Genomic DNA, 20,058 nt, shown 5'->3' with positions numbered 1-20,058 from the left:
GATCCCTCTATAACAAGGTAGCGACATCTGCCGCGCGCGCGCCACCTAGGAAGTTTCTGTAGCAGACGGCACTCAAGCTAAACCGCGGCGCCGCGGCATTCATGAGGTGAAAAAATATCTGCACACGCGCGGAAATAAGACGCTAGTGGGGCCTGTCTGTGGTGAAAAACGAAAGAAGGGCCCGAACTGCTAAATCTAGTCCTTTAATTTCAAATGAGCGCTGAAACAAAAACGCTCAGGAGAGCGGAACGAGTGCTTGATCGCCTCGCGATTCCGCATGTTACCTTTCGTTCGTTTGCGCTCAATCACCGCGCGAGCCTTGTTGATTGCTTGCGCTTAATCATGTTTCCTCTGTGAATTATTTTGCTCGTAAGTGTGCTGCGTACACACAGCGGTTACATTGAAAGAAGAATTCGGGTAAAAAAAAGAAGGCTGACAGTGGCTTGGACAGAAAAGTTTCGACATAACGTCGCTGAAACGTGCGACCCTCACGGCAACTAAACAACATCCTGCATGTGTGAGGAAACGAGTGCACCAACAGTCTTCTTGTCGCTGAGTGTGTTTGTAGTGTAGCGATTACACGACGACTGTTTCGTTTTCTGGTTCAGTGCTACGAGCCAGTGCAACTGTCGTGACATTCTAAAGCGGCGGTATGGTTCATGTCAGCGAGCCTCCTCGATCGTATTCGGGTTGCCAGCGCGATCTAATGTCGCGGCACACCAACATCGAGCGTAGTGTGTGAGCGTGTGTGAATGCGGTTGACTGTTCTCGTGAACCGTGCAACGTCGCCACGTAAACTCGAATCATGACGCGCATTGTTGTGTTTATGCCTGTTCGCCTCCGTGCACCGCTAAAGCCCTGTAAGAATTAGGGCGCCCTTACACGAAACGCAAGCGAATTGGCCTAGCTATTACTGCACTGTGTTTTGCTGGCGATCCGTATATCGCTTCTGGCGTTTTTCTTATGCTAATTTGCAGTTGTGTGTTTTTCATCAGTAAAATGGCATCGCCGATTACTGAAACTTCTTCGAGTGTAAGGGAAACTTGGAAGGAACGAGCTCGCAGCTGTATGTAATGTACTTTGATAAATTGTATTGTACTATTAAACTTTATTATTTGGTGGCCAGTAGCAGTGGCTATGCAGTATTTGTTCTTAAAAGCAGAGTAATGCAGGCACTTAGGAATATATTTATTCACATATGCGATGCACAAAAAAACGATTAGGATATGCACAGTTGGAAATGACTTTTTGGACACATTGTAAAGCGCAGTTAACAACGCGCGCAAACACAGGAAAGTGTGAAAGTAGAATTCGCTGCTGAAATTTATTTTTTATCGCACGTAACGCAATGCGGATATTTGTCAGCGAGTTAATGCGTTTCGGCCTCACTATTTACTTGCATGCTAGGTCATACTGCACTTGCTAAGTCAACGGGCTCATAATGCACTAAAACCAATAATCTCCACAAACTTCGGCCGTCAGCATTCATGCGCGTGAATGAAATACTATCGCAGCTCTGCACACACACGTGTATACTTTCTCTCGCACCTCCGTATCGCTCTACGTTACTTTCCTCCCATAGTCGTTCAGTTACCGACGGTTCTGTCTTTCCGTCCGATTCTGTGCGACCACATTTATCTTCTGGTTAGGTTTTGTTTGCCGCGCGGAAAGCAAAATAACTTCTTGCCGTTCTCCGTCTCATCTGGGCACTCACACGCACAGCAACAAGGCATTTCGGTCCTTTGCATCCTAGGTCATACTGAGCTATTCAGCGGGCTCACAATGAACTAAAATAAATAATATCCACAAACTTCGGCCATCAACATTCATGCACGTGAGTGAAATACTATCACAGCTCGACGCATGCACGTGTATACTTTCTATCGCACCTTTGTGTCGTTCTGTGTTTCTTGCATCGCATAAACGTGTAGTTACCGGCAGTTCAAAGTCCTTCCGTCCAATTCTGTGCAAGCATACTTCTGGTTAGGTTCTAGTTGCCGCGCGGGAAGCAAAATAACTTCTTGCCATCGTTCGTCCAGTTTAGGCACCCTACCACAAAGCAACAAGGCCATTCGGCCCTCCCGGAACGAAATTATCGCGGCAATGTGCATAGAAGACCAGGCGAAACGCGCGCACTTCGCCCGGCACGCAGGAACTTTCATGGCGGCAAAGGGGCGGAGCAGGGTCACATGTCACCGATCAGCCTATCGCTGGCGTCGTCGGCTGGATCAAAGCCTGTCTGTACTTTGGAATTATTGAGGACGCGGCCACGGTGAGCCGTGTTCATCCTGAGTGAACGAGACGGTACATTGCTAGCACGTCAGCGAGGGTCTTATTCAGGCGTTCCGTAAGACCATTCGTCTCTGAGTGGTAGGCCGTTGTCCTCCTGTGCCTTGTATGGCTGTATTGTAGAATGGCTTGGGTGAGCGCTGTTGTAAAGGCCGTTCTTCTGTCCGCGATGAGGACTTCTGGGGCACCATGTCGCAGCAGAATGTTCTCGACAAAGAATTTCGCCACTTCGGCTTCGCTACCTTTCGGCAGTGCTATAGTTTCAGCGAAGCGGGTGAGTTAGTCCGTCGCCACTACGATCCACTTTTTTCTGGTTGTTGACATCGGAAAGAGTCCCAACAAGTCCTTCCCGATCTGCTAAAATGGTCGTCAAGGAGGCTCGATTGGCTGTATTAATCCCGCTGGCCTTGTCGGTGGTGTCTTGCGCCGTTGACAGTCTCGGCATGTTCTGACATAACGGGCGACGTCGGCGGTCAGGCGCGGCCAATAAAACCTTTCCTGTATCCTGGATAGTGTCCGGGAAAATCCGAGATGTCCAGCGGTCGGATCGTCATGTAGGGCGCGCAATACTTCTGGACGCAATCCTGACTTGACAACAAGAAGGTAGTTGGCATGCACTGGTGAGAAGTTCTTTACGAGTAGGTTGTTTTGAAGCGAGAACGAGGATAATCCTCGCTTAAATGCCCTATACGGACAACGTCGGTGTGCCCTTCCAAATACTGAACGATGTTTTTCAAATCCGGGTCTGCTTTCTGCTGTTCAGCGATGTCTTCCACGCATCAAATTCCAAGGAAGGCGTCGTCATCTTCGTCATATTGCGGCAGCGATCAATGGGGGCGCGTGATAAGCAGTCGGCGTCAGAGTGTTTTGTTCCGGACTTGTATATTACGGTGACGTCATATTCTTGCAGTCTTAGGCTTCACCACGCCAGCCGTGCTGAAGGATCCTTTAAATTTGCTGCCAACACAAGGCGTGATTGTCACTGACGACTTTGAATGGCCTACCATAGAGGTAAGGGCGGAATTCCGCTGTAGCCCAAACGATCGCGAGGCATTCCTTTTCGGTTGTAGAATAATTGCCTTCCGCCTTTGAAAACGACCGGCTAGCGTAAGCTGTCACGTGTTCATGTCCATCTTTTCTCTGGACAAGGACGGCACCGAGGCCTTGGCTACTGGCGTCAGTGTGGATTTCGGTATCGGCGTGCTCGTCGAAGTGCGCAAGTACGGGCGGCGACTGCATGCGTCATTTGAGTTCTTGAAATGCGTCGGCCTGCGGCGCTTCCCACTTGCACTCGACGTCACATTTAGTTATCTGTGTCAGCGGCTCAGCGATGCGTGAAAAGTCCTTGACAAATCGCCTGTAGTAGGCACACGTGCCAAGAAATCTATGCACTGCCTTCTTGTCGATGGGCTGCGGGAACTTTGTGATAGCAGCTGTCTTCTGCGGGTTGAGGCGGACTCCAGACTTGGTGATGACGTGGCCTAGGAACAGAAGCTCATCGTAAGCGAAGTGGCACTTTTCTGGCTTAAGAGTGAGCCCTGATGACTTGATGGCCTCTAGGACTGTTGCAAGCCGCCTAAGGTGATCGTCAAAATTTCCGGCGAAGACAACGACGTCATCGAAGTAAACGAGACAGGTCTGCCACTTCAATCCTGCTAAAACCGTGTCCATCACCCGTTGGAACGTTGCAGGCGCCGAGCACAATCCAAATGGCATAGCCTTGATCTCGTAGAGGCCGTCTGGGGTGATGAAGGCGGCCTTTTCGCGATCTCTTTCGTCGACTTCTATTTGCCAATAGCCTGACTTGAGGTCCATCGACGAGAAGTATTTAGCGTTGCAGAGCCTATCCAATGCGTCTTCTATCCGTGGGAGGGGGTATACGTCCTTCGTGATCTTGTTCAGTCGACGATAATCGACGCAGAAACGTAAGGTTCCATCCTTTTTCTTCACCAAGACAACAGGGGATGCCCACGCACTTTTCGACGGCTGGATCACGTCGTCGCGCAGCATTTCGTCGACTTGTTCTCTTATAGCTTCACGTTCTCGCGGCGAAACTCAGTAAGGGCTCTGGCAAGGTGGTCGAGCATACTCCTCGGTGATTATGCGTTACTTGGCGACTGTTGTTTGTCGAATCCTCGATGACGTCGAAAAGCAGCTTTTGTATCGTCGGAGCAGACTTCTGAGCTGCTGTTCCTTAATCACGGGGTGACTTGGATTAATGTTGTAGTCTAGTTCGGGAACCATCGTCGTCGGGGTAGATGCGGCGGAATCCGAAAGGACAAACGCATTACTGGTTTCCAGAATTTCCGAGATGTACGCGATCGTCGTGCCCTTGTTGATGTGCTTGAACTCCTGGCTGAAGTTTGTCAGCAACACTTCAGTTTCCCTCCGTGCAGTCGAGCGATCCCTCTTGCGACGCAAATTTCACAGTCTAGGAGTAGACGTTGGTCACCCTCAATGACGCTTTCTACGTCGGCGGGTGTTTTTGTGCCGATAGAAATTACAATGCTGGAGCGTGGCGGGATGCTGACTTCACTTGCTAGCACGCTTAAGGCATGGTGACTACGAAAGCTCACCGGCGCTATCGCGCAATCTTCCGACAGCCTTATCGACTTCGACTTCAGGTCGATGATTGTGCCGTGTTGTATCAGGAAGTCCATGCCGAGAGTGACGTCTCATGAACACTGTTGGAGGATAACGAAGGCGACAGGGTATGTCCGGTCATGAATGGTAATTCTTGCCGTGCAGATTCCAGTAGGCAGGATGAGGTGTCCCCCAGTGGTTGGAATTTGAGGGCCTTCCCATGAAGTTTTAACTTTCTTCAACTGGGTGGCGATGGCTTCACTCATGACACAGTAATCGGCTCCTGTGTCTACTAAGGCGGTGACTGCGTGGCCGTCGAGAAGCACGTCGAGGTCGGTGGTTCTTTCTCTTGCGTTACAGTTAGTTCTTGGCGTCGGACCACGGCTGCGTCGCGTTGGCCTGTAGCTGATACTTGGCGTCGTCAGGTAGTCTTTTTTCGGCGTATTCTTTGCTTCCATACTTCGTTGCGACGGCGGCGCGTCGTTATGTCGTCAAGGAATTTTCTTTGACGTCTTCGTCGGCGGCGGAGGATTTTCGTCAGTTCGACGAACAGCAGCCGCACCTCCATCGGTTGCTGCTTTTAGTTTTCCGGATATGGGCTCGCAGACCGGCCTTGGGCTGGGCCAGTGTATGGTTGGTGCTGCGTCGACTGCGGCGACGCCTGGTGACGGCGAACGGGACGGTCGTCGAGTGCTCCACTGAGTGGTGGCGAGGTAGTCGGCGATATCGCGAGGGCGTTCACCAAGGTGAGGTCGCGGCGCGTTCACGGCGAACCCTCGCCGTCCCATCTCCCGGTATGGGCATCCGCCGTAGACGTGGCCCGCTTCTCCGCAGTGGTAACAGAGCGGGCGGTGTTCAGGAGCGTACCAAATGTCCGTCTTCCTCGCGTAGCAGCGCTGGGCAACGGTCGGGCGGGCTGGTGGTGGCGGTGGTGGACGACGGAATGGCGGCGTTATAAGGCCCTGGCGTGGTCGTGAAGGGGGGCTTTGAAGGCGGGCGACGGCGGCGTAGGTCACTGCTTCCTGCGGGGGGTGCGGTGATTCTGGTTGCAGCTAAGGAACTCCACGCGATCGCTCAAGCTCATCTTTGACGATTTCGGCGATTGAGGCTACTTCAGGCTGTGACCTGGGGTACAACCTCTGCAGCTCTTTCCGTACGACCGCTCTGATGGTCTCGCGCAGATCGTCGGTGGCCAGTGATTGAATTCCTGCGTAATTGGTAGAGGTCGTGCGGCGGTTGAATTGCCGGTTCCGCATTTCGAGTGTCTTCTCGATGCTGGTGACCTCGCGAAGGAACTCTTCTACGGTCTTCGGTGGACTTCGTATCATTGCGCCGAAAAGTTCTTCCTTCACACCACGCATGAGAAGGCGGACTTCCTTCTCCTCGGGCATATCCGGGTCGGCGTGGCGGAACAGACGGTTCATTTCTTCCGTGAATATGGCAACGTTCTCGTTAGGTAGCTGCACTCGGGCGTCCAGCATGCCTTCGGCCCTTTTCTTGCGCACGACGCTAGTAAAGGTGCGCAGGAAGCCGCTCCGGAACAGGTCCCATGTGGTCATGGTCGACTCCCGGTTCTCAAACCACGTTCTGGCGACGTCTTCTAAGGCAAAGTATACGTGCCGCAGCTTGTCGTCAGAGTCCCAGTTGTTGAAAGTCGCGATTCGTTCGTAGGTCTCCAGCCAGGATTCCGGGTCTTCAGTCGCTGCTCCATGGAAGGTAGGTAGCTCCCGAGGTTGTTGTAGGATGACGGTGGACGGTGGGGCAGCCATTGGGGTTGCGTTGACCACGATCTTCTGTGTCGTCTCAGGTAGACGTCCGTGCTCTGGGGGCAGTCCTTGCAGGCTGCGGCTAGCACGCTGGTCTTGGGCGATGTTGGTTTTGTCCTCGGGCTTGGGGCTTGAATCGCGGCTTTTTTGGGGCGTTCGGTAAAACAACGCACTAGCACCTCCACCAGATGTCACGTGGTAGTGACGTTAAAGAACACAGTAGCAATACTGTGAAAGATAAAACTAGTTTCTATTGGGCGAACCTGTTCCCACAAAAACAGGCTACACTTAAAGCACAACGATAGTGGCGGACATAGTCGGCGATAGTCGAAAATCTGAGCAGCGGGTCAAGCGCGTCGGCTTTTATACAGCAGTCGTCGAATGTTCCAGGCTAATCGTTGGGACCCGCGTGCCTTCCACAAAGTTCTACACCATACGCGTCACGCGATGAAATCAGATAACACAAGGTTCGGCGACAACGGACAGTGGATAGAAGCATCGACAACATTCCAGAAATTTCTGATACATGTAGGCGCGTCCCGCGCTGTGCAATAACATTCGTTAGGTGGCGAAACGTGGTCGCCAGATAAAGATAGGCAGGTGCACGTGTCAATATGCACAGAATTCAACATGATCTCAGGAACGGAGGAACCCTAAAAGCAGTGAAGAAGAAACTAGGAATAGGCAAGAATCATATGTATGCGTTACGAGACAAAGCCGGCAATATGATTACTAATATGGATGAGATAGTTCAAGTAGCTGAGGAGTTCTATATAGATTCATACAGTACCACTGGCACCCACGACGATAATGGAAGGGAGAATAGTCTAGCGGAATTTGAAATCCCAGAAGTAACGCCGGAAGAAGTAAAGAAAGCCTTGGGAGCTATGCAAAAAGGGAAGGCAGCTGGGGATGATCAGGTAACAGCAGATTTGTTGAAGGATGGTGGGCAGATTCTTCTAGAAAAACTGGCCACCCTGTATACACAATGCCTCATGACCTCGATCGTACCGGAATCTTGGAAGAACGCTAACATAATGCTAATCCATAAGAAAGATGGCGCCGAAAGCTTCAAAAATTATAAACCGATCAGCTTACTGTCCGTTGCCTGCAAAGTATTTACTAAGGCAATCGCGAATAGAATCAGATACACCTTAGGCTTCTGTCAACCAAAGGACCAGGCAGGATCCCGTAAAGGCTACTCAACAATAGACCATATTCACACTATCAATCAGGTAATAGACAAATGTGCGGAATATACCCAACCCTTACAAATATAATAAAAAGATTTTGCGCGAAAACAACACACACAAGAAAGAAGACGACACCACGGGCGCTTGGAGTCGTCTTCTACATCAAGGAAGCAGGTGCGAGCTGTATTAGTGACACATCGGTTTTCATTACGAGGCTGAGCTGAAGTTTCTATCGCGCCTACTCTGATAAGACTTTTTACTCCATGTTGGCTTATATGCGCGCGCGTGCGCGGTATTTTGGGGAGCTATATATCTCGAGTGCTTTCACTCTCATTAAACAGTTGGAGTAGCGCCCGTCGTGTCGTCGTCTTTCTTGTGTGTGTTGTTTTGGCCCAAAAACCTTTTATTACGCAAGATAACTACTAGCCCAGCAGTTAACCCTTCTAAAGTATATTTCTTCTATATCGGGCTCGCCTGTCTATATTCCTTCTGTTGACCTTCAGGACGTCAACCAGCTCCTGACAAACATCGTGTTTGCGACATGCCCATGCAAGGTATCTGCATGGAATTCTGCATCAAGAATTATTTTACACCGGTAGAAGTGGGTGCTCTGTTTGGCCCTGTAACACCCTCTACGGGTCATGTGAAACGTGTCTGCAAGATCTGGCGATCTGAACTGTGGCGGCAAGTTCGTTTGTTTACAGATTGGCTACATGTTGTCTGCTGTGCCCAGTACTCGGAGTGGATTGCTCTAAGGCGTTTTTATTACCTAAGAAGCCAAGCTGCCCACATGACCGAGATATGGTGGAAATGGAATTTGAAACTCATCCTTAGAGCCATGGGAAAGCCAAAAGCACCGGACCATGTAAATGGAAATCTTACAGTTATGGAACGTGCCTTCATTCCCTCCAACATTTCAAATGCTCTTTAAGAAGGCCCTAAGTTTAGACTTGAGCCATTGGTCCCCCCCCCCCCGCACGAACTGATGGCCCTAAACAGGGCTATGGCGAAAAAGGCGCCACAGGAAGATATGGAGTGCTGCCTTCTGGACGTAGTTAGCTGCCTTGCCAAGAGTGTCACGCGGAATGAACAGAACTGCTCTAAAGGCCCTTCGCATTCTCTAGTGAAATTCTTCAAGGATAGTGAACTCAGCCGTTCGCAGGCAGATAAGACAGGCGGCTTCGTAGTATTGCCTAGAACCATGTATAGAGAGAAGGCAGCACAGTAGGTGAACAAAAACTTCGTGGCTGTGAAAAAAGGTCAAACGAGAATTAAGAGCAAGAAATTGAACTTTGTTAGCGCCTAGATTTGCGAGGACTAGCTAAAGCTATAACTAAGAGCGAGAGCGGGGCGTTAAATGTTTTCTTTCCCGTTAAAACGCATAAACCCGAAGCTCCATTCCGTACGATTGTGAGTGAAGCTGGTACCTGGGAGTATTTTCAAATTCCAATTCCACCATATCTCGGTCATATGGTCATACTAGTTTGAAGAGCCTCGTAATAACTGATCCCTTTCTTACAGAAAGTTCAGGGTAAGTAGCCCGTTTTTTAGAAGAAATAATGACATAGATTATGCTTTTTCTGTTGATGTAGAAAACCTTTTTTATTCTATGCCCTTTTTAGACCTGTTTGCCTCTGTTAAAGATTGCATAGACAAGAGCGGCCCCATTGGCTTTCCATAACGCCACTGGTATCACTGTTAACTTTTTAGTCCTTTTAGAGTTTTATCTCCGGTGTACTTCTATCTTATTTGACGAGCAAGCTTACGTGCAGAAGAAAGGCACATGCATAAGCTCTTGTATAGCCCCTATACGTTGCAACATATTTTTATCATCTATCGATCGCTCTCTACACGATCGTTTTAACCATTTTATAAATGACAACGTCCTTAAAAGTATTTCGCTACATGGACGACTTTTTAGTGGTTTTAAAGAAGCAGTGCTCCGTTACGAATGAGGCTACAGTGAGCAGTGTTTTAGATGATTTTAGAAACCTGGGGAAAGAGCTAAGTTTTACTTATGAGCTACCGGATAATGCTTCAGTTTTAGATTTGCAGTTAATGTTTTCAGATGGGTACATTTGTTGGGCATACTCCCCTCGTGCGCAAAAAGGACTCCTGCCGTGCGATTCGGCCCGCTCAAAGGTAGTGAAAAGAGGCAGCGCCAACCTCTGCCTGTAATCATCGCTCCGGAAGTGGTGTGTGTGCATGACATGCAAGTCAGTTTTTACAACCAAGTGGGCAGGCTCGTTGCAGCTGGCTTCCCTGAGTCGCTCTTGGTCCCTGTGGCAAAAACGCGCTTGAAGAAGTTGAAGGCTTCGGTAAGCAGGGAAGAGTCGAAGGGAAAAGAGTGGCCTATAGTGGTCCCTTATGTCCATAAAGTCACGCACAGCTTGAAAAAAGTGGCTAATCGATATACTTTACCGGTGGTGTTCTCCGCTCCCCGAAACCTTGCCCAGCTAAGCCGTCGCATACCTTGCAAAAGCCAAATGCTTGGCTGTCAGAAGAAGCATGGCCAGCATTTCGTAAAATGCGCCAAAAGCGTCGTATATGAATTTTTTGCTGTTCTGCGGGAAATCCTACATTGGAGAGACGGGGCGTTGTGTGAACGACCGGCTTCGGGAGCATGCAAAAGGTATAAAAAAAATGAAGGTGAGCGACTTGTGGATCACTGCAGGGCGTGCACCGATTGTTTTCCATGGTTCCGCGATGCGCGCATTCTGGGTAGAGGCAGGCATCAGACATCGCATGAAAGATTGGAAGCCCTCTGCATCAAGAAAGCCGGTCCGAACTGTGTTAATGACACATCGATATTCCTTTACGAGCCTGAGCTGAAGTTTCTATCGCGCCTACTCTGATTAAAACTTTTTACTCCATGTTGCCTTGTACGCATGCGCGTGCACGGTTTTTTGGAGGGCTATATATGTCGAGTGATTTCGCCCTCATTAAATAGTTGAAGCAGCATCCGTAGTGTCTTCGTCTTTCTTGTGCGTGTTGTTTTGGCGCAATATCTTTTTATTACGCAAGATCACCAGCTAGCCCAGCAGTTAACTCTTCTAACTTATATATAGCTTTCATTGATTACGAGACAGCGTTTGATTCAGTCGAAACCTCAGTAGTCATGGAGGTATCACAGAATCAGGGTGTAGACGAGCCGTATGTAAACATATTGAAATATATCTATAGCGGCTCCACAGACACCGTAAGTCCTCCATAAAGAAAGCAACAAAATCCCACTAAGGAAACTGCACACAATCAGGTGACGTTTATTCATGCTTTGCAAGGAAGTGGAGGGGTATAGCTGCATAGTGCAAAAAAAGTAGGCGAACACACTCCGCTAGAGTTGTCTAAGTATGCATACGAGTAAGGATACCCCCAAATTTCAGTCGGCGCGTCCACAAATTTAACTTTGCCCATCCTGAAATTTCGCTTGACCCACCCTCAAATATCAAGTTAGCCCGCCCCAAATTGAAATTGGTCCACCCCAAAATTTCAATCTAGCCCAACCCCAAATTCCAAGATAGCCCACCCCCTAATTTAACTTGGCCCACCCCCAGATTGAAGTTCGCGCGTGGCCAAGTTTTAAGTTGGCCCACTGTCAAATTTAAGTTGACTCACTGCCAGATTTCAGTTGCCCCACCCCAAACTTCAAGTTGGCCCACCCTCAAATTTATGTTGACCCACCCCCATACTTCAGTTGGTCCACCCCCAAAATTCAAGTTAATCCACCCCTTGCCGATGGATTTTCTATGGAGCTGTAAGTAGCCCTATGGGTATCCTCTCTGTAAATTTTTGTTTTCATTGTTCCGCATCGGTTATAAAGCTACCAATCATCTACGTTTGCACTGCTATAACGAGAAATTTAACTTTTCAAATTACGCATTTTTGCGCAGGTACCAGGCATTACACTTTTCGCGTGATGTAAATCTTGCAGCGGTGCTCTACAAAAAATGCTTGCGCATTAAAACACACCGGGAGTACCTCTTATCTGGCGGGCATATAAACGAAAGACTAAAAGAGCATAAACTTAAGGTTGAGCCGGCGAACATGAATCTACGTAGCCACGTCAGGGATTGCCCCTCTAAAGCTTGTGCCGCAGAATCCAGACGCTCTGAAGTGCGGAAGAAACACCATCACCAGCGCGTTCGGGAGATCATTGAGGCGGCAGAGATCTTCGTGACCAATGTGTTAGCACGCCGTGCTTGTGACTACCCAAAAATAAGTTGAGCTTTTGCACGTATAATCATTATCTTGAATGCAAAAAAGTGCGTTTTTTCACATGATGTGCAATGACGTGTGTGTGACATGTGTGGGCAAAGGTATAAGATGCTGTGTTTCTTTCAAATAAATGTTTCTGAAAGTCAGCCCGTCGTCTTCTCGTCTCGTGCCCCGTCTACGCTTTGCGCTACCAACACCACGGTCACCATCGCGCTGCGCCTGGCGAGAAATGAGCAAATCATTTTACGGACTTGGAGTCTCCCGCACACCGTGCATCATGGAACGTTGGCGGCAGCGTCCGCAGTTCTACGAGGGACAAAAGGCTAGGCTACTCTGTCCAATGTGCTGCAGCGGAGAAGCGGCTGATGTGGCGCATCTCCTTCAGAATTGCACTGCCACAGAAGACATTCAAAAAAGGCTCCTTCCTCCAGGAGTCACCGACTGATACGGATAGCCTCCGTGCGTGGCTCCATTGTGTCTATTTTAATTGACTCCTCTCTTATATCATGGATTCCAGCCTCGACTCCCTGATATCATTATCATCATCATCAGCCTGGCTACGCCCACTGCAGGGCGAAGGCCTTTCCCACACTTCTCCAACTACCACAGTCATGTGCTAATTGTGGCTATGTTTTTCCTACGAACTTCTTAATCTCATCCATCCACCTAACTTTCTGCCGCCCCCTGCTACGCTCCGCTTCTCTTGAAATCCAGTCCATAACCCTCAATGACCACCGGTTGTCTTCCCACCTCATTTCATTTCATTTTATTTGTGCCCATTTACAAGCAAATGGAGGGGGCCAAGGTAAAAGCTGCTTATTGAGTGGTCCCTGGCTCCCTTTACATATTGGCAGACCGGTGGCAAAGAACACTTTCAGAAATGAAAAAAATAAAGAACAGTGGGTTACATCAAATAAATTACGTTTCTTTCATTGAATACATATGGTTTTACGGAACCATGGCGATTTAAATGGTAGTTTTCACCAGACAGATGAGCTCCGATGGTGTCAAGGCATGGATGTCAATGCCGGCTTCTAGGTAAGAATTTAGTAGCCGTGGCAAGGTATTTGCGACCATTTGATGCCCGTAATTTGTCCTCTAAAAGGGTACGAGCCATTTTTCACGGCTGCGCGTCTCATATGTGGGTGTGTTGTCTTTTAAGTTTGCTATATTTGTAATTAGGTTGCTTCTATTTTTACCTGAAAGTAGTAGCTGCGTAGGAGGGTTTGTTTGTAGAGATGATGACTTTTTGTTGTGTTGTACTTGGTAAAAATACTCTCAGTGTGCGAGTTGTATGGCACATTTGCGATAGCGCGTATTATCTTTTTTTGCATCAGTAGTATTTTAGAGTGATTGGAAGCTGATGTCGTGCCCAATACAAGATGGCAATAATTTACATGCGAGGCAAGCAGTGCATTATAAATGATCAATTTAGCTGACGTTGGTAAAAGGTAGCGATTTCGATGTAGTATACCTGTTACGCGGCTCAGTTTCTGCAGTACAAAATCAACGTGAGCGTCCCATTGCAATGTGTCGGTAAAATATACCCCAAGTACTTTTACCATGTCAACAACCTCTATTTTCTCAGAGTTGTAAAATATGTTGTGGGTCAATGGAGTACATGTACCTCTTGTTTTAAAGATGACTACTTCTGTTTTATTCGAGTTTACTTTTAAAAAGTTGTCCTGGCTCCATTTTGAGAGATGGGTTAATAGGTTGTTCGCTGCACCAATGCGGCCTGTGAAAGAGTTGTTTGATAAAATAACACACGTATCATCTGCGTAGTTTATGAATTTTGGTTCTCGGTGGATAAGAACTATGTCGTTTATGTAGATGTTAAATAAAAATGGGCTAAGGATACTTCGCTGAGGGACACCTGTTTGCATTTTTCGTGTAGATGATATGCTAGTGTTTATAGCCACATATTGCTGTCGATTTCTAAGGTAGGATGTCAGTAACTGAAGAGGAAGGCCCCTGATGCCATATCTTTCAAGCTTAAGTTTTAGGAGGTCATGGTTTATGCAGTCGAACGCTTTTGTGAAATCTATGAATAGACCGATTACAAGTGAATTATGTTCGAGGTTCTGCAGTATATATTCTTTCTGTGCTACTAGTGCTAATTCTGTTGATTTACCTTGTTGAAAACCGTATTGAGGGGCTGTTATTAGTTTATGTTTATTGCTGAAAGATGTTAATTGGTTAAGAATGATTTCTTCAAGACCTTTAGAAAACTGCGGGAGAATAGATATCAGACGGTAATTTTTTTAAATCAAGCTTGTCACCTTTCTTATATAACACAATTACTTTTGCAATTTCCATTTTTTTCAGGAAAAGTACCTGATGTTGTGCAGAAGTTATAAATGTAAGCTAACACAAGTGCAATGTCACAAATGGCGTGTTTGATAGGTCTTATTTGGAGGCCATCAGCATCGCAGCTACATGAATTCTTCAGTTTGAGAAAAACTGAACAAACCTCGGTATGTGTTGTGGGTTGGAAAAAAATAGTGTCCGTAGTTGCAGGGAATTGAAATGTACATGGTGGGCTTAGTGATAAATGGGAATCAGTGTCTGTAACGTAATCATTAAATGCGTACGTTACCTAAATTATATCCGATTAAAATGCATCCGTTTACAGAAACCTTCTTTATGGGTTCAGTGTTCTCTTTACGTCCCATTCCTTCATTTAACTTGTTCCACATCTTCTCTGTTTGTCCCTCGCATGAAGAAAAAGTACGTAAATAATAGCGATATCTTGCATTTCTTAGCTCTTTAATTTATTTCTAAAAATTTTCAAGGATTTTTGATCCTCGCCGTTTCGAGATTTTATGAACCTGGCATAAAGCTTATCTCTTTTGTTTATTTTTTTAGAAGCTCTTTGTTCATCCAAGGTTTCCGATAAGCTTTGTGGTTTCTTTTCTCATGTATGAAATGTTGCGCATAAACAGCTGAGAATTTCTTTAAGAAGATGTTGTATGCTGGCTCTGCCTTGTTTTGTTGAAAAACTTCCTTCCAAGATACTTGTCTCAAGGCATCTTGAAAGGCAGTTAATGTGTACTCGCTTATTGTCTGAAATGTTTTTTCAGTGTTATCTTTTTCGGTATCGTTTGCTCTCGTGTGGATAAACATGACTATTGGCATGTGGTCACTGAGAGGGCAGTTTAAGACTCCACTAGTTACTAAGAATGGAATATAGTTCGTTATAAGGAGATCAAGAGTGGTTTTCGTAGTTTCTGTTAATCTCATGAAGGTTTCAACCGCATTTATACATCCGCTTGCCACAAAAATTCTTTGAAATATCGTTTTCCTAGCATCATCGGAACTCATATCAATGTTGAAGTCTCCTCCTAAGACCATTTTAAATTTGGTTGCTAACGCAAATTCTAGCATGCGCTCAAAAAAAATGAAAAAAGTTCCAATAAACCATCCGGCGGGCGGTACCCTACTGCAAAGAGTACACTCGGTGTTTGGACACACAACATTTCACAGTTTTCTGTCATATAAGAATACTCGGCTAACAGTTCACATGTTAGAGAATCATCTATCAAAACAGATACTCCTCCACTGCGACGTGAGGTTCGGTTTTTATAAAATACTTTTTTTGCAGGGCAGGCGGAAAACATCATCAGAGCAATACCATGTTTCGCTTAGCATGACAACATTACACTGACTATTTATATCAGAAAAAAAAAGTTTCTAATTCAGGCAGCTTGCTGGAGACTGATTGAATGTTCATATGTATGAAAGACAGTCCTTTCTTTGGAGTGGCCAATAACGTGAACCAATCCTGCTTGCCAATACATCCCAGATGATTCATTTCGGCAAAGAGTCAAATAGTAGCAATAAGAAATTGGCGTTCATTGCAATAGAGCACGAAGATCATTTTCACTCTTAACGACAACTGCCGATTCACCGTTTGCCCTACGTACGAGAACTTTTCCATTTGAGTGCCACACGAACTTGTATCCCGCCTCCTTTGCCCATTCTTTGGCAGTGGCAAAGAGCTTCCTCGAGCGAGAGGTTAGGTTTTCGTTAATGAAGCTGTTGCCCTGATTGTCTCTTAAGGCTCGGCTTTTGGCAATCCACGCATCCCTCAGCTCCTGCCGTGCAAGACGGATAACAATTCCTCGCGTTCTTCCTTGCTTTGCCGGGAGCCTGTGAAAGACATAGTTTTTGCCGCAATTGAACACTCACAAAAGAAGCCTATGAACTGCCACAGCATCTTCCTCAGATAGAGGTTGAAGTTCAAGCTTCTTTGCAAGATCATTTACCTTTTCGAGTAGGTTTTCATTGTCAGGCTCAGGTACATCGTGTATCTCAATGTTACGACGTCTGCTGTGCCATTCAAGTGCGTCTATGTCAGCCTGAATCTGATCGAGCTCCCTAGGAGAAGCGTACTTCTCTATTTTTTCTACTTTCTGTTTGACAGTGCTTAATTCCTTTTCGTGGCTCTCAAGCCTTCGTTGAATTTTATCAAAGTGATCGGAAAGTGTTTGGATGGACTGTTTGATCCTGTCTACCTTGTTTGGTAGACTAACAAGCAAGTTTAGTTTTTGGTCCATTTCAGCAAGTTTTTTGATTATCTCACTTTTATTCTTACACGCTTTAGCAGAGGAGGAGCTTTTATTTCCTGTAGGTTTGCAAGATTCGCACTTACAATTATTTTTGCATTGATCTCGTTTGCCCTTAATGGCACTTTCTGCAATGCCGGAGCAGGTACCGCTATGATACGAAAATTCTCATTGTGAACAAGTCAGAAACAATTCGCTTTCATCTATCACAGAGCGACATTCACAGCAACGCGACATAGTTTGCAGCTGTGCAGGTCTATGACTTTCCAAAACAGGGCAATGAGAACAACAAATGAACACAAATTTGTAGATTGGCTGTAGCGAAAAGAGCGCGTTGCAAGACGAGTAACGTAGAGAAAGAAAGCAACCTGAGAAACGCAGAAAGAGCGATAAGTGCCGTCTCCTTTGCGCTCCACCGCCACAGCCAATATGATAGGAAACGCCCTCGGCTCAGTTACGAGCTGCGCTTCGTCGACGACGATGGCGGCACACGTGGTCCGGCTTGCGAACAGAAGGCGCGAAGTTCAAATGTCCAGTTTAGCAGAGGCGATGAAAATGTTTTCGGCAGGTGGCGTAGTACTGAAGATGGAACCAGCTGGGCAGGTTCAAGAAAAGCTGTACTGCGATCCGGTTGTGGTAGCGTTGGTCCCCAGCCAACCTGAGAAACGCAGAAAGAGCGATAAGTGTCGTGTCCTTAGCGCTCCACCGCCACAGACATGCCCTGCCCTTGCCAATTTCTTATTCTTGATTTCAACTACGATGTAAGTAACTCGCGCTTGTTCCCTCACCCAATCTGCTCTCTTCTTATCCCTTAACACCAATAATTCTTATCCCCTAACACCCATCATTCTTCTTTCCATAGCTCGTTGCGTCGCCCTCAATTTAAGTAGAGCCCTTTTCGTAAGCCTCCAGGTTTCTGCCCCGTAATTGAGTACTGGAAAGACACAACTGCTACACACTTTTCTCCTGAGGGATAAAGGCAACCTGCTGTTCATGACTGAGAATGCCTGCCAAACGCACCCCAGCCCATTTTATTCTTCTGATTATTTCAATCTCATGATCCGGATCCGCGGTCACTACCTGTCCTAAGTAGATGTATTCCTTACCAGTTCCAGTGCCTCGCTACTTACCGTAAACTGCGGTTCTCATCCGAGACTGTTAAACATTACTTTAGTTTGCTGCAGATTATTTTTAGACCCACCCTTCTGCTTTGCCTATCCAGGTCAGTGAGCATGCATTGGAATTGGTCTCCTGAGTTACTAAGCAAGGCAATATCATCACCGAATCGGTAGTTACTAAGGTATTCTCCATTAACTCTTATCCCCAATTCTTCCCAGTCCAGGTTTCTTAATGCCTCCTGTAAACGCGCTGTGAATAGCATTGGAATGATCGTATCTCCCTGCCTGACGCCTTTCTTTATTGGAATTTTGTTGCTGTCTTTATAAAGGACTACGGTGGCTGTAGAGCCGCTATAGATATCTTTCAGTATTTTTACGTACGGATCGCCTGCACCATGATTCCGCAATGCCTGCATTACTGCGGCGGTTTTACTGAATCAAACACTTTCTCGTAATCAATGAAAGCTATATATAAGTGTTGGTTATATCCCGCACATTTCTCTATCACCTGATTGAGTGTGGATATGGTCTATTGTTGAGTAGCCTTTACGTTATCCTGCCTGGTCCTTTGGTTGACAGAAATCTAGGGTGTTCCTGATTATATTTGCGATTACCTTGGTAAATACTTTGTATACAACGGACATTAAGATGATCAGTCTATAGTGTTTCAAGTCCCTGGCGTCCCCTTTCTTATGGATTACGAATATGTTGACATTCTTGCAAGATTCTGGTACGCTCAAGGTCATGAGGCATTGCGTATACCGGGTGGCCACTTTTTCTAGAACAATCTGCCCAAGATCCTTCAACAAATCTGCTGTTACCTGACCATACTCAGCTGCCTTTCCCCTTTGCATAGCTCGCAAGGCTTTCTTCACTTGTTGCGGTGTTACTTCCCTGATATAGGAGCTGCCAGAGTGACCTAGGCCTAGAAGCTGCAGTATTGCCAGTATTGAAATTTGAAAATAAAGATGTTTGCACCACCACCACTACCACTACCGGAATCCCTCACTGTGGCGTGCCCTCTAGTAATGTCGTGGTTTTGGCACGTAAAACCCTGGAATTCACCTTTTGGTGTCTTATTTTGTGTGAGTTAATCGCGTAACTTTGATACCTTCGAGATGCAGTGAAACCAGCTATGAAAGTGGGCCATTGTCAGCGTTATCTAATCTCGAATAGATCGAAAAATAAATCCAGTCATAGATATGATCTGCCCATTTGTCATTATGTAGTGACAGGTGTTAAGCTGTCTTTCCATAGAACTAGTCAATTTGACTTAAAAGCTTCCTGACCCAATGCCCCGTGCCAATCATATAAAGAGGTGTGCGTGCTATCGCGGACATTTAATTGTGCTTCTTCTTAAGCTAAGGCCTGCGCTGTATTCATTCTCTGTCGTAGCCTGTGGGCGCTCTGAACTACCGTTCAGGCGAGACCACCACTGTGAAAAGACCACTTCGAGCGGCACCACTAATTTGCTCGCCCTTTCGACGCTCGCAGGTCCACAGCACCGTCAAGGGCTTATTCTACACGATGGCCGCAGTGTCACTGCTTGGCGGTGTGTGCAGCCTGTGGCACCTGACCCTGCTGTGGAGCAGCCGCTACGTGTACTTTAATGCGGGTCTGCGTTGCACTCTGGTGGACCCGCCGCCAGGAGGCCTCGAACAGTACTCGGCGGCCGAAGCTGAGCAGAGCGATGGGCCGCCGCGACGGCTACCGCAGTTGATAGCGTCGCCGCCGTGACCTTCACTGCAGGCCTGGGTGCCCTTGGTGGTCGAATCGCGCTGTCGCGGCATAGGAAATCTGCCACAAATCACCGAACGGCGTCAGGGCAGTGTAGAGGCACGTCAATTGGAATGTAGATTTACTGTTCAGATCAAACTGACGTGCGTCAGTTTGATCTCTTCCCAGTAGGTGTCCGTGATGTGACACTTTCAACATGTGCAGCAGCAAGGTTCCGCGAGCATTACGGCCACCAGTTTGCGTTGTGCACTGTAGTCCTGCTGAATGTACTTTGTGTCTGTGTTTTACGCCGTGTTTGTCGTTCTTTCTGCCCGTGTCCATGTGTTGCACTGCACTTCAGCCTAATCCAATAGGAGTCGAGCATCAATCAGATGTTGCGGCTCCTGCTGAACGTCAGGTTCGCTGAAAAGTGGAGGGGAAAAACATTGAAACAAGGTGTGTGATGGGATTCACTGGTAAGCTATTCCAGGTAACTAAAGGACACAGGGCGGAAGATGGAGAGGGTCACAGCGCTTGTGTCCGTGTCTTCCTTAAACACTACGTCCTTTAGTGCGTTGTTGCCCGAAATTTAAAAAAAGTATTGCCGTCG

General features: G+C 47.1%; 1 protein-coding gene across 4 annotated transcripts in view; it reads left to right on the top strand.

The window, feature by feature from the left end:
* LOC135897809 (sarcospan-like) overlaps positions 1–19,756 on the top strand; it is a 297,173-nt gene extending 277,417 nt beyond the window's left edge. For all 4 annotated transcript variants that reach the window (XM_065426514.2, XM_065426511.2, XM_065426515.1 and 1 more), the window contains one exon: positions 19,227–19,756. In XM_065426514.2, the coding sequence (XP_065282586.1) occupies positions 19,227–19,469 (243 nt within the window). In that variant the 3' untranslated portion in view covers positions 19,470–19,756. The remainder of the gene's footprint in view (positions 1–19,226) is intronic.
* The last annotated feature ends 302 nt before the right edge of the window (positions 19,757–20,058 follow it).

This window comes from Dermacentor albipictus, chromosome 7 (genome assembly GCF_038994185.2).
Source record: "Dermacentor albipictus isolate Rhodes 1998 colony chromosome 7, USDA_Dalb.pri_finalv2, whole genome shotgun sequence".
Taxonomy (NCBI): Eukaryota; Metazoa; Arthropoda; class Arachnida; order Ixodida; family Ixodidae; genus Dermacentor; species Dermacentor albipictus.
Note: the sequence above shows the minus strand (reverse complement) of the source record. Positions and strands in the feature narration are given on the sequence as shown.